Source organism: Ornithorhynchus anatinus, chromosome 8 (genome assembly GCF_004115215.2).
Source record: "Ornithorhynchus anatinus isolate Pmale09 chromosome 8, mOrnAna1.pri.v4, whole genome shotgun sequence".
Classification (NCBI taxonomy): Eukaryota; Metazoa; Chordata; class Mammalia; order Monotremata; family Ornithorhynchidae; genus Ornithorhynchus; species Ornithorhynchus anatinus.
In genome coordinates, this window is record NC_041735.1 from 36865835 (window position 1) to 36880839 (window position 15005).

Here is a 15005-nt window from a genome sequence, read left to right on the forward strand (position 1 = left end):
AAAAATTTGCCTTTGAAATATTTTTGACTGATTACAATAGAATGATTACAGCCCATTTTATTTTAGCATTAGACAATCACAAGATTCCTATTTTAGCACAGGGTGTCCTTTTGCCACATGAAAAAAGGAACAGTACATACTACATGGCTATTTGATTGTAAAGCTATTGGTTGCACCCACTGCCCCAGAGGAAACACAATCCCATCAGACCACATAAGGCGATCATAATTGTGTGCCCATGTCCACGAAAACAGCCAGCAGAATAATAGCAAAAGATTCCAGGGACCCAAGGAGTCATCTTATTTACATTTTTAAATGGTATTCATCTTATTTGCATTTTTTTAAATGTATTTTTGAAATACCATTATTTGTTATGTGCTTACTATGTGTTAAACACTGTTCTATCTGCTGGGGTACTTACCTGTTAATTATGTCAGACAAAGTCCTTGTCCCGCATGGGGCTCCAAGTTGAAGGAGGGAAAATAGGTATTGAACCCCCATTTTGCCACTGAGGTACAGAGGAGTTGAGTGACTTGCCCAAGGTCACATAGCAAGCACTTGGCAGAACCAGGATTAGAACCCAGGTTCTCTGACTCCCAGGCCTGTGCTCTTTCCACTAGGCCATGATGCTTCTAGGGAGCTAAGGGGGAAGAAAGATATTCTGGAAATGACTGTCTAAATTTCCCCAATTAATAATGTCATGTTACCTGGATTCCTTCTACAGTAAGCTCAACTGTGGGCAGGAAACACATCTATCAACTCTGGTGTATTGTAAGTGTTCAATAAATACCAATGATTGATGACCCAAAAGCGGGCTTTCCCTGAATCATGCTGGATTGGCCCACCTCTGCACCTGGAACTCACAGTGGCCAAGACAAATTAACCCAGACTACGTCAGATCCCTTTAGTTTTCCTAATTAAGATGTACATACCACAAACTGCTGTTGTGTCCCACCCATCGATGTACGGCGTTGAGTGTCTTGATGCGCTCTCACCAGCAGCTGAACTAACCGTGGAATGGCACCTTGTTCACGCAAAGGAGCGTGATTGGCCGGACAGAGGGCAAGGTTCCGGATTAGACCAACAGTAGCCTGTAGAAGGGAAGAGAATTAATCTATGCTTTCCCACCAGACTACACACCCTCCCCCAATTTTGCCAGGTCCACTAGCGCAATCTTCCACCGATCGGTACACGTATGTTTAAGTGATTTATGAATGTGCTTTCCCTTGTATATGGAACACTATCAGCCACTGCTAAACCAAGTGGCTGGCTAACTGACTGAATGTTCCTGAGCCAGAGTAGCAACACGTTCTCTCTTGCACTCTGTCTTGCCTTTACAGTTACCTACCTTGATCAGAGGCCAATGAGATGGTGGGTGTAGAAGTTTAACCACAACGGGAAGTCCATAGTGAAGGCGGACAGCATTTTGAGCCATCTCTGCTTCCTGGTGCCTGCTGGTCAAATGGCGAAGGGCACAGATAGCAGGTTCGGTGATATCCTCCCTGTCACCAGCACGCAGCACGGTACGCACCAACGCTTCAATGCCCCCTACTTGACACACCATCATCTTATTCTTGTAATTATTGCAGGTGAGGTTAGAGAGGATCCCAGCGGCACAAGTGACGACGTTGATATCATCTGAACCTAAAAGTTGAACAAGAGTCCCTAGCAGTCCTTCCATTCCTTCCTGTGGAGAGACACATGTTTAGAAAAGTATTTCAATTCAGGAATCAGAACCTTCCTGGTGTGTGATCTTGGACAAGTTACTTAATGCCTCTGTCTCATCTATAAAATGGGGATTAAGAACCTTTTATTACGCTATTTGTTAAGCACTTACTATGTGTCACTGTTCTAGGCGATTGGGTAGATAAAAGATAATCAGGTCAGTCTCTGTCCCACACGGGGCTCACAGTTTAAGTAGGAGGGAAATCAGGTATTGAATCCCCATTTTATAGATGAGAAAACTGAGGCACAGAGGCAAGTGGCAGAGCTGGGATTAGAATCCCGGTCCTCTGACACCCAGGCCCATGCTCTTTCCACTAGGCACACTGCTCCTCCAACTCCAAGGTGCTTCCCCCTCCTACTTGGACTGGGAGCCCCGTGTGGGACAGCAACCATGTCTGACCTCATTATCTTATCTTCCTCAGTGCTTGGCACACAGTAAGTGTTTAAATACCACAACTAGCCGTAGAACTTTTTCTTTTGACCCTTTCTTGGCTCAGAACATTTACTTGTTTAGTCGCAGCATCTGAAAGGTTCCTAAGAGTCCAGAGGCAGTTCTGCACAAGACGTTGGCTTGGATCTGTGAGGTGAAGACCCAGAGCTTGCATTCCACCTGGAAAAACGTCAGAGAGGCTTTTAACCATTTGTAGAGCATTTTCACATTGAATATTCCAACTTGACCCTGACCCCCGCCACTTATCTAATTTGGTTGAAAGTAAGTCACTGTTAGCTGGAGTCTGCTGCTTACGGGTGTTAAAGATTCATCTGTACTATCACCCCAGAGACTATTCCCTCTCCGCCCCCACAAATCCACACCTCCACAGTTTGTGTGACAAGAAGCCAGGGTTCCAACAGAATTTTTAGATTGCTTCTGAGAACCAACCACTGCTCTGTTGGCAAAGGAAATTATGCATTTCCAGGAACATTTTCTAGTAGCTCGAGAGACGCTGATTGTGTTGGATCTCACTAAGCTGTAGGGGAGATTTTGAGTACGAATCCCAGTAACGTGTGGAAACATCTTACAGAATGAAATTATGGCCATCTAAGGACATGCATGCAGACTGTAAGCTCGTTGGGAGCAGGGAATGTGCCTGTTTTAGTGTTGTACTGTACTGGCGCGAGCTTTTAGTAAAATGCTCTGCACACAATAGGCACTCAATAAATGCGATTAACTGACTGACTTGTAAGCATGGCTCATATCTACCAACTCTGTTGTGTTGTATTCTCCCAGGTGCTTAGTACAGTGCTCTGCACAAATGATAAGCACTCAATAAATCTCATTAAAGCAAGACACTTACCTGCTTCGACAATGGCCGGTTTGTTACTAGAGCAGACTGACAACACCTTCAGTACTCTACTTGTGGTCCAAAGTAGTTTTTCATAGGTATAAGTCCTCATTATGTTTACTAGTGCCTGAGGTCCTCCACTGGCCAGAATGATCAGCTACAAAAAGGTAATTAGTTTCTCTTATTTTAATATATTTTAGATACATTCTACAGTTTTTAAATGGCAAACATATCAAATCTTCGTTCAGTGGCTAAATGAAGGATAAAATGCAGACGTTACCTTTACCTGGACACCAATCATCTTTAATATCTACTGTGGGCCCATGGGCCCCATCTAACTGCTTCTATTTCCACCCTGGACAGCCCTACCTGTCTTTCTTTCGTCCCGACATGGCTCAATTCAAGACAAAAATATATTTAAATAAAAATGATCCATGTTTACATATACATGCACACATGTAGAGACTTCACATTTTCAGTAATGCAAGGTGCAAACTGTTTCCTTATGGAGCTGCTCTGGAGCTATCTAACATCCACTGCAGAACATATGAATCTACTCAACAGCATGCCTGCACTGTATATAAAAAAACCCCCCAAAAAACCCCAAAACTAACCCTGACACCCATTAATTAAGCCCTCCCAGCACGACAACAGGCCAGAGCAAACAATCCCCCTGCTCCTCCCTACCCAACCATCCAATTATATAGAAGGACAGAATACAAGGGTGCCCAAAGGACTACAGCTATTTTGGGATTAGGGAACAATGCTGGAATTGCATTCAATAAAGCCAAGGACTTTCCACATGAAAGATAAATTTAAGAATTATTTCACCAGGCCTGGCAGGGGTGTAAACTTTTCCCTTTCATTTTAGTGCATCTATTCACTCCCTCTGGTGATCATAATCCTTGGTAGGAGAACTACTGATGGAGGTCTGCCCTCCTCAAATAAATCCAAGCAATTCTGTTCTTAAAACACACAAAACATCTGAGTAGACAGACAGCCCTTCTGTGACTCTTGCCCTATACAAACCGTGTGTCAATGATGGTCATCTCAGTACCATCTGAGACCAGGTTTGCCAGAGCAAAGCATTACACAAACAAACTTACCTTGCTTTCTTGATTGCCATAAGCTAAAATCTGAAGGCAGTCTGTTGTGATAGCCAAGAATTTAACGTTTGTTTTATTGAGCAAGGCAACCATTTTCTGCAGCCCACCCGCTAGGCGCACTGCCATTTTAGCTCCTTCTTGATGCAATAAAAGGTTGTGAAGAGTAGTAATGGCATAGAACAACACAGAGTCCACTGGTGACCTAGAAAACAAGAGACCAGTTCTAGTCAGTACCTCCCACTGGCACACCCTAGCCAGCGATCATTTTCACCCTCAAAGTTAACATACCCAAGCATTTTCACCAGAGCAGGAATGCCTCCAGATTTGAAGATGGCCAATAAGCCTTCCCGGTGATGAGAAAGATTATGCAAAGTCCCAGCAGTACAACGGGCTGTTTCCACATCATTTGTATTTTGCATGGTACGTACAATAGCCGACACCATCTGAGGAGAGCGCATGATGGCGTGCCTAGAGGCTTCCTTTTTAGATAGCTGATGGACCATAACTGCAGCCTTATTAACCACCACCTGTGAAGGAAGAAAGTTTCAGAATACTTTTTAGAAATGGGATTGGGGATAGGCGTTAGGAGCCCCCATGTCAAAAAAGGAGCGGTTCTCTTGAGAAAAGTCTTCATAAGAATGAGACAAGGAAGCAAAGGAGAAAAGAGCACCAGGTACTGCAAACATTAATCCTGTCAATATAACAAAGCAACGGTCCCCTTTTGCACACACTGCAAACATTAAGCCTGTCAATATAACAAGCAACGGTCCCCTTATGCACACACAGCATGGCTCAGACTGTGGGTCCCATACCGGCTATTTCAGCCATATACGCACTCCGAGGTAAACTTCACCATCAGTCATGTTTCTCTGAATAGGAAGGGCAACTATTAAATATATAAGAGCCTTAAAAGTCTAAGTCCAGTAGTTAGTCATAAGGGTATACAGCCTCCCAGATCTTATTAGAAGAATGTCATCTTATCTCTAGACTGAATGCTCATTGTGGTCAAGGAATGTCTCGGTTTAAGGTTGTATTGTACTTGCCCAAGAGCTTAGAACAGTGCTCTGCACATGGTAAGCACTCAATAAACACAACTGAATGAATGAATCAGGAAGGTCTTTGGTACTTTACCTGGTCCTCATCATTTAGCAGTTTGGTCAGTTCAGGGATGGCACGAGTGGCAAGTTCGGCATCATCCTGGTAGTTAATCAAGTTTACCACTGCATGTTTCAGCATCTGAGAAGGTTCGGCCAAACGCTGCACGTTGGTTGGGTGAGCTGCATCAAACTGAGTAGATGGGATCTGCATGCCCTCGTCCAGCGTTTCTGGGAACATGGCGGCACGCACTCTCTGGGCTCTGGTCATTGCATACTGTCCATCGATATCTGCAAGTTATAAATCTGAAGTCAAAAATCTGTCACCATAAACTGTTCAAAAGTTTAACTGCCTGACTGCGAGCCTAATAAGACTGACAAGCAGAAAGAGATTTTCTTCCTCCACCTTGATGGATAATTCACTTTCCATTACTGTGGTACTGCCAGTTAGTCAACTCTCAAAGTCCTGTTCCAAAATGATTAGTTGACTAGTCTCCTTACCTGCCACTTGCTCCTGGGTAAAGGACTGAGAGAATCCCTGTTCCCACTCATACAAGACTTGGGTGGTGTCAACATCTTCCTCCTCGGGATTCCCCTTGCCACTCAGAGATGGAGCTGTGGTTGTGGCCCCAGAATGGATTCCAGAGTCCAGATATGATTGTTGTTGCCAGTGACTGACGGCTGCTTTTCTATCTGGTTCCATTGCCATGTCCAGCTCCATCAAATCAGCTGAAACATAACATGCACAAAAAAGTATTAGTATTCAAGAAACCAAGCAAGGCAAACAACCATTACATCCCACCTAGGATTTTTAGACAGAACAGCAAAGGATGCTGGGAGGAAGTGTGATGATTATCCTCCTATACACATTGGCCCTGAGGCTGTCATCTAACTTTTTTCCACCAGCAGATTCATGGACACTCTAGATCAAAGATGTACTATCTGAAGAGCCTTCCAACTTTTCCCTTTTATTTTGAACAAATCTAGGGAAGTCTCTCCACTACAGTCAAAGTGAAATGGTTTTATAAATATTAAGGTCTGGTCCGAAAAATAACCAGAGAAAAAGTGATGGCCAGAAGCAGCTTAGTGATCACATAATTAGGTTTTGTGGATGGGTGGATGGCCACTATACAGTTACTCATTGAATCAATAGAAAAAAGACTGTACTCCTGCTGGTGGCTATTTGTTTGCTATTTCACAAAGCCATTTAATAGGGGTCAGCAGAAAATAAGGTAAAAGGCAGCCCAACAAGTAAGCAGGGCAGGGAGAAAGAGGAAAGCAAGGGGGTCTGAGCCAGACAAACGGGGATAGATGCCAATTAAGAAAACCCAAATTCAGGAGTGCTTGAAAAACCTATGATACTAACCTTGGGTAGCCATGGTCCTTGCTGCGTTTCCAGAACTGTCACCAACTCTGTTTCAGAGACCTTAAAGAAAGTTAAATGGAATCTATTAGTTATGGTAAAGTGTACTTCAGCATTGGATTTTGTCAAACTCGCACCTAGTATTTTTCACTAGTTAGCTGGTAGGGTTTCTGCACCTGGAACTTCTTAAAAAAGATGTTGACAATGGTGTCCTGCTGCTGAAGAGACTCAATAACAGAAAATTGGACCTACACCTAGTAGTAGCACCATGTTTATTGTGTGCCCACTTGATGGGATGCACTGCACATAAGATGCAAAATAACAGTGACAACAAGGAGCTTACACTCTAAGGGGGGAAGAAAATGCAAAATATAACCTGAGGGGTCAAAATAAATGAATGCACATATAAGAAGAAAAAAAAAACAAACACCACATGAGGGCTAAGGACCAGGTCAATAGATTCATATGTCCTACAGCTGACTGGCTCAGGGTGCTGGGAAATCTTCAACCCTAAGTCCCAGGTTTCACTAGCTGCTAAGAGCTTTCAAGTGAAAACTGACCTTTAACATGACCTCCTTCCCTAAATTTTACTCATCCTCTTCATAAGATGCTTGAAACAGAAATTTTGACTCCCAAATGCACTCTGGATGGGAAAACTAAATAAAAAGAAAAGGCAAACCACTTACAGAGTCAGGTAAATGGTTTCTGCCATAAAAGTAAAGTTAAATAATTCTGAGGGTCAGCTGCTCTTTGCATTTTACATGTAACATTTTCTAAAATTAGCTTCCAACTTCCATTACATTTAAATCAGTCAAGATAACACTTCAGCATTCAAACTATTCAGTGAATTTCAAGGAGACCTCGCCAAGTCTTCAGCTTATTCCCTCGTTCTAGCTACATCCAACTCCATACACTAGAAGCACAAGGCCTGTGCTCGGCCATAGTCTCTCTCCACACAAGGTTGAAGTGTTTCCTGGTGAACTTTGTTTAAACAGCATCGAAGTTTTACTTCATCCAGCCCAAATCAAAAGTTGTATGAAGTGATGATCACTTGGGAAACAGTAGGCTGTGAGTTAAATATTAAAACAGCCTGGCAGCTTAAAGACAATTCAACCACGCCTATATTCTATAGAAGTAATCTAGCAATATCCATTTTCTACCCTAAGATCTCAGGTTGAATCTGAACTGAAGCCAATTCAGCAGTAAACCAGTTATGATTGTTTTACTCAAAAGATTAGAAGCAAACCTCAAAGTTAGACTCAAAATAAAAGGTCACAGACTTAATTATGTTTTTGTTAATCATGTCTTATGTTGTTCTGAATAACTCTGTAAAAATGATTTAAATCTTCCCAAAGCAACTGCTTCCTTCTGAACACTATTCCTAAATCTCCATTTTCAAAGCTTCTAGTCATCAAAACTAAGTTTACATAGCAAAAGATATTTACCAAATAAATATTTACTTGTTTCTAATTTGCAGTCAAATTGATGTTAACTGGATATAGAAGATCAAGCAAAACTTTTTAGACACTTAAATAAAGTATCTGCCTTTGTTCCAGAGCAGAAGAGCAAGTCAGATCAACGTGCGAAGCATCTGGAGACTCAGAAAGTGTCAGCATTGAAACCGATGAGTCAGATTGGTTTTTTGTGATCAAGTTAGGATTTTGTGGCAACCTTGATTTATTAAAACACTTGCTATACCCATTTGATTATCCTGTATCATTTTCAATTGCCACAGAACATTTAAGAAACTGATCCTTAAGCAAGGCATGTAAAACTATCCATGTACAGGAACATCAAGTGCACAATGGGAAGCAGCGTGGCCTAGTGGAAAGAGCACAGGCCTGGGAGTTAGAGGAGCTTCTAATCCTTCCTCTGCCACTTGCCTGCTGTGTTACCCTAACTTCTCTGTGTCTCTTCTTCATCTGTAAAATGGGGATTTTATATCCTATCCCCTTCTTCCCTAGTTTAGACTGTGGGACAGGTACTGTGTCTGATCCGATTAACTCGCATCTTTCTCGGTGTTAAGAACAGTGCCTGACATACAAGCACTTAAATATATTATTATTATCCATTTTAAAAACTGGCCCATTTTTTGGGGAACTATAAATTCAGCTTTGATGACTATAACGAAGTCATCTCCTCCCCATTGTGTTCCTTTCTTTTGTCCCTGTATTTTCCCCAGTGTTACTCATTTTCTCCTCCTACCTCTTCCCAAGTTCTTCACCTTTTCCAAGGGGGTGAGGGGGGATGGGAGAGAGATGACTTGGGTTGGTAATGAACAATGAAGCTGCATGAAAACCCAAAATGCTAACAGTTTTCCAAATCCAGATTGCCACGATTTCTCTCTGCCTCAGTTCCCTCATCTGTAAAATGGAGATTAAACACCAATTCTCCCTCCTATTTAGAAGGGGAGCCCCAGGTGGACAGGGACTGTAGCTGACTTAATTGTCTTGTATGTACCCTAGCACTCAGTACAGTGCTTAACACAAAGCCAGTGCTGAACAAATACCACAACTTTTTCATGAAGTGGTTGTTCTTCATGCTTTGATGCTCACTGTCGATTGAGTCTAACAAGTTCTGAATAAATCATTGGATCTGAGAGAGAATTCCTTTTCTTATTTCTAATTGTTAGACTCAAAACTGCCCATTTCTGGATGCCAGAATAATACCTTAGTTTTGTATAGCACTTTTATTCCCTAAACAGTCTCATATAAATTATCTCATTTTTGCCCTCACAACAACCCTGTGAGCTAGGTAGGGAAGGCAGCCATTTTGCAGATGAGGAAACTGAGGCAGAGAGGTCGAGGGACTTACCTTACCACACAGAAGGCCGGTAGCAGAACCTGGACTCCATCCCAGCTTCTATGGCTATTAGATTGGTGCTCTTCCACCAATAGGAGGGAGAATTGGTGTTTAATCCCCATTTTACAGTATGGGTCATGCTATGAAATCAGTATGCAGTCCAGACCACATTGGTTTCTTTAGAAGAGGAATCTTAAAAAATTTCACAAAAACCTTATTTGCAACAAGTTGGGTTGAACTACTTCTTTACTTCTCTCTCCCAGGCTTGGCAAAGGGAGATGAAAATTTTTTCCATGTCTGGAGGTTTACTTACACACTAGTAGCTTCCTCCCTATACTTTCCCCCTTCTTTTAAATGTAGGTGCCTCACTGACACTTTTTCTGCTTTTGCACCCTAGTCCTCTGAATATTCAGAAATAGAACTTCCCTCTATCACCATCCAGACTGCAGTCCATTTTTTTTTGGGGGGGGGGGAGCAGGAGGGGAGGTAAAAGGAAAAAATAGTGAGAGCCAAAAGGGACGAGATCATGGTACTATCATAACTGCTTTTCCCTTCCCATCCAAGGTGGTGGCATATTCTTCTAGCTTTCTCTTGGTTCTTTTGTTTTGTTAGTGTGCTCCCATTTCTCAATTGTAAAGCAATGTCTCCTTTGTACTTTGTGATTTTACCTTTAAAATCTTTACTCTTCCTTGGCAAATGGATCTAACTGCCACTTTCTAGGCATCCCCACTGTGCATGAATACAGTAAACCCCATATAAATATTATGGTTTACACACAGCCATAAAGTGTTAGATTGAGTCATTCTTGTCACAGTGTGGGGCACACAAATGTAAGGGTACAGGCATCACCCTCTGGCTTTTTATACCTGGTTGCTTTATTTCATTCCAAGTATAGAAGCTAAGATTCCATTTCACATTCTTTAAGTTAAGAAATTCTAGCAATTCCCCTGATATTAAGAACATTGCATTAAAGAGCCAATTTAAACTGCACTATATCTCACTCTCTTACCCCCCAAAAAATACTTTAATAGCTTTCAGATCTCACCAATTTGAGAAGTATCAACAGTTGGGATTAGTTTTGGTACATAAAAATAAAACTAATGTGCCATAAAACTGCTTCCTAATTAAGGCTTTTGCAGACTTATTGCAGAGATCTGTCAGTACATGTAAATATTTAAGTTTCATTTGAGAATTCTGATGTGGAAGAACGAAAGAAGGGAAATGACTCAATTCTTAGTGAGCCTACCCAAAAGGAGTGAAACAGAACTAGTTCATTTCAAGAGCGTGGGTTAGGTATGTAACAACTGACTATTTGACAACAAAGCACCTATTTACCAAGATGAAGAAATTAATATTGCCATGTGTTGAGACACAATGGGAGTCAATGTACTAGCAACTCCTTTTGACAAATGTAATCATAATAGTATACTTTTTGCCCTCCAACATCTTTTTTAGTCTCCTAACTCAATGATATTACACTTTCTTGACAGATTTCATGATTAGATTTAGACCTTGTACTTTCATTTCTGCATTTTAGAAAATAGACGCAGTTGGACAAATAACTATAAACTCACTGGGTTGCCACACTAGGATTTAATAGTTTCAAAAACAGCAACTGCAGCCTTACAACCTAACATGAAGAAGCAGTGTGGCTTAATGGAAAGAGCACGGGCTTGGGAGTCAGAAGTCATGGGTTCCAACGCTGGCTCTGCTACTTGTCAACTGTGTGACTTTGGACAAGTCACTTAACTTCTCTGTGACTCAGTTACCTCATCTGTAAAATGGGGACTAAGACTGGGAGTCCCATGTGGGACAATCTGATTACCTTGTATCTACCCCAGCGCTTACTATGTGCCAAGCAATGTTCTAAGCACTTAACAAATACTATCATCATTCCCAATTTAGTAATACATTAATCAACTTCATACTGTAAATTAAATCAAATCGAAAAGGGATATCTTTCTGATTCTTGCTCCAAAATTTAGATGGATTAACTCCTGCAACTCTTATTACTAAGCACAGATCTATGTCTCAAAAAAGATTCTTACAAAAGGGAGAAATAGGGACAAGAGACTCTGTTCTTCCTTCTCTCCTTCTATATCCCAGCCCACACACTCCACTCCTCTGGTGCTAACCTTCTAAGTGGGTCTCGATGTAGCCACCAACCTCCTGGCCCTCATTCCACCTCTGGCCTGGAATGCTCTCCTTCTTCAAATCCATCAATGCCCTACTGAAGGTGCACCTCCTCCAAGAAGCCTTCCCAAACTAACCCCCCTTTTCCTCAGCTTCCCTTCCCTTTTGCATCACATCGACTCGCTCCCTTTACTATTCCCCCCTCTCCCCGCCCCACACACTTATCTATGCATATAATCTATAATTTTGTCTATATCTACACATACACACATATACATACCTACACCTGTTAAGTTGTTTTGATGACCGTCTTCCCCCCTCTAAACTGTAAGCCCACTGTGGGCAAGGATTGTCTCTTTATTGCTGTATTGTACTTTCCAAGTGCTTAGTACAGTGTTCTGCACACAGTAAGCACTCAATAAATACGATTGCATGAATAAACAGAATCTCCCTCCAGCAACAATAAACTGTGGCTATGACTTCATGACTGCGAACCAGCATATCAAAAATGTATACTAAAATTTCCATGGATTTAAAGAAAACAAAACACAAAATACTTGCCTTTACATTGGTAAACTTACTTGAATATACAACCTTAATTTTCATGTGCAAATGGATAAATATGAAGTTCTAAGGAGGAAATGGCATCATATAATGCTGTGAGAATTCTTTAGTTTGGCCAGTTAACACTATGTCATTTCATTAGTTTACTTTTCCAGTTCCTAAGGTTATCAAGTGCTCTGTTGTTTTCAATCCAATCAAGTACACCAGTCAGAATTAGCTACAAGTCTTTTTTAAAAAAACTTCTTCAATTCAAAAGGTGAGCCCGGTAAACTGAGTATCATTCTGAAGGTGTACACTAAATTCTGCCATCACACGGGCTTTCACAATGCATTTTCGTTAGAACACTGCCAGGGAATTGGGGAACATTCTTCAGATATCGTGTTAGCCATGTTGGGACACTTAATGTTGCTTGCACCCAGCAATCATCACAAGTATTACAAGTTTTTCCTAGACGTGGGGTTTTGCACAGACCCAGTAACCATGTTATAGGAGAACCTGGTATACGTACCACAAAGTTTAATTTAAACTGATCGCTAGAGGTTAAGCATTGATTTTTGTGCTTGAAGATGTGCCTCACTTTGAAGATGATCACAAACATAAAACAATCTATATCGCTAACTTCTGATTCAAAATGAAAAAAAAACCTGGAAAACCCCCAAAACTTCAAAAATGGTGGGGCAAGTTCATGAGCAGAGGTGAGAGGGAGGAACTGAACCAGGGAGGTAAGCAAATCCTAGATGAGAGGCTTTTGGGGGGGAGGAATAAATCTCTTTATGTCCCACTCCATCCTAAGCTACCCCTCACGAAAGCCTCTGCACATGTTCAAGGAACACCCAGGTCACAGTAATAGAATAGACTGTTCTAGAGTGCTGGTGTGCACTGAATGTCAAAACCGTTCTGATGCTTTAAACTTTGAAGATCAAGTGACAAAAGAATCCATTGTATTCGTAAGAAAGAGTTGCCTATGCTTTCTCCTAAAGGCTATGCCTCTGTGTCACTGTCATGGTGAGAGAACCTGCTAAACATGTTCAAGTAGATTCTGATATTTCTCCATATAATAACCAGCCACTGCTTTTACTATTGTAAATCTAAACTGACAACAAGAACATGAGAACTATCTTCCACTCTGCCTTCCAGAGCTTGTAAGCAGCTCCCTAAAAACTGTGGCTGCCAAGTCCACAAACCTATCTCTTAAAAATCAAAATTTTAACCGCCTCTCAGAGCACAGATTGGAGCACAGAGTATAAAAACCAATGCTGTGCATTAAGTCAGCAAGTCTCAAATTCTAATAAATCCCAAGCCAGTTTTGCTTTCTAATCAAGTGATTGAGAACCTTCAAAGCAAAAGTGCATTTGTAAAGAATGGCTACATGCTACATTCATATTTCTATTTTTAATAATGTGTCACTTGAAAGTCCTAGATCAATGGTTGTTGTGTGACTAATAAAGTTAACATAATCAAACAATTAAAACAAAGAAAAAACAAAATCCTTAATCCATTATTTACCTCGATACTTCCATTTCAAAACCATTTATCATGTTTAACCTAATTTTTTGTAAATGGTGCTGCCAGAGCAAAATATTCTTTGAAAACCACTGCTGCATTTTTCTACAATCAAGCAGGGTTTCAAAATGTTATCCTTTGAGATTTAGTCTACTGCTGATCTAACAATAAAGGACCAAATTTTACCAATACTTTAAGTAGCATTTTTGAGGAGCTTTGATGCAGGCTATGAATTAGTTTTTTCATTTCAAAAGTCTTTTCTTTCCCATTTATGTAACACTGACACAGTTAAATGGCATCATTATGATGAGAGAAATGGCTGACAATGATGATTCAAAGTATATTTAAAAGGGTATCTAATGATATTAAACCAATTTTAATTTCTAACTGAAAAAAAATTCCAAAATCAGAAATTGCAGAACCGGGACTAAGATGTCCACTGCAACCTGAACTCCAAAACACCACCTAAGAAAGTCTTGATGGGGGACTATTGCTTAACTTCAAACCACAGTTTTATAAGCAGCATGACCTCTTCTTCATTCACCTTCATTTTTCTCCCCCATTAAAGATCAATTCCATTATAAATGGAATTATTTGTACTTTGGACTTTATTGTACTAAAATCACCTTTAAAAATTATCTTAAGTGCTTACTATGTCCACATTCCAATTCCATAATAAATGGAACGTGTGTCAATCCCAGCATAGTTGTTAAGGTGGCCAACCCGATTCTGTATTTACTAATGTAGCGTTTCCGGTTAAACACTGGGGGAAACCTAAGTGATTGAAGTTCTGGAGAAGAGGATTTATGAGAAGGTCAAGGAATTATTGTACTGTCGCCACTATAAATTACGGTGCAAGGATACTTCACGTACATAAAACTGAACGTCAGAGTTGACATAATCCAAAAATGAAATATGGTTGCCAGGAGGGTCCAGTGACCACAGCTCTACATCCCATCAGTCAGAGGGGCAGGGAAGGACAAGACTAGAAGGGATACAAGTCCAGGTAGACAGGCTCTCTGCATGAAGTCCACTGGGAGGGGAACTCATTAGCCATGAAGTACTAGTTCTTAACCCACCCATCTCCCCTCCAGCACAGGGGGAGGGGAGGAGGAGGGTCTCAGCAGGAAAGAGCATCAGCACTTCCTAACACACTGACTGGGCATCTCCATTCTCCAGAATGGATCTCTCCTGGGAGTAAAGGGGGAAGGAAGTAGAAAAGAGTTTCACTACAAGTATATCTCTAAAATATGTCAAAGTATATGAAGCTGAAACATTTAAGTCAATTTACAAGCTCTGGTAGCCTAGTGTGAGTGCATTCAGTGGCATTCGGCATTCCTGCTCTTCAAACTTAAAAACACAAGAGAAAGTACAAGAAGATAAATAACCACAGCGCTGCACTAAAATGTGCCTTTAAAAATTATCTTAAGTG

General features: G+C 41.1%; 1 protein-coding gene across 3 annotated transcripts in view; it reads right to left on the minus strand.

Moving 5' to 3' along the window:
• Window positions 1–15005, minus strand: part of CTNNB1 (catenin beta 1) — a 35643-nt gene that overhangs the window by 3738 nt on the left and 16900 nt on the right. For 2 of the 3 annotated variants that reach the window (XM_029070424.2, XM_029070427.2), the window contains exons 1-9: window positions 6575–6587; window positions 5710–5937; window positions 5246–5499; window positions 4403–4641; window positions 4115–4316; window positions 3021–3165; window positions 2232–2335; window positions 1349–1687; window positions 933–1091 (exon numbers count right to left, since the gene is read on the minus strand). In XM_029070424.2, the coding sequence (XP_028926257.1) occupies window positions 933–1091; window positions 1349–1687; window positions 2232–2335; window positions 3021–3165; window positions 4115–4316; window positions 4403–4641; window positions 5246–5499; window positions 5710–5937; window positions 6575–6587 (1683 nt within the window). Of the gene's footprint in view, window positions 1–932; window positions 1092–1348; window positions 1688–2231; window positions 2336–3020; window positions 3166–4114; window positions 4317–4402; window positions 4642–5245; window positions 5500–5709; window positions 5938–6574; window positions 6635–15005 lie in introns of those variants that run through there. The other variant, XM_007666139.3, reaches the window with a different exon arrangement.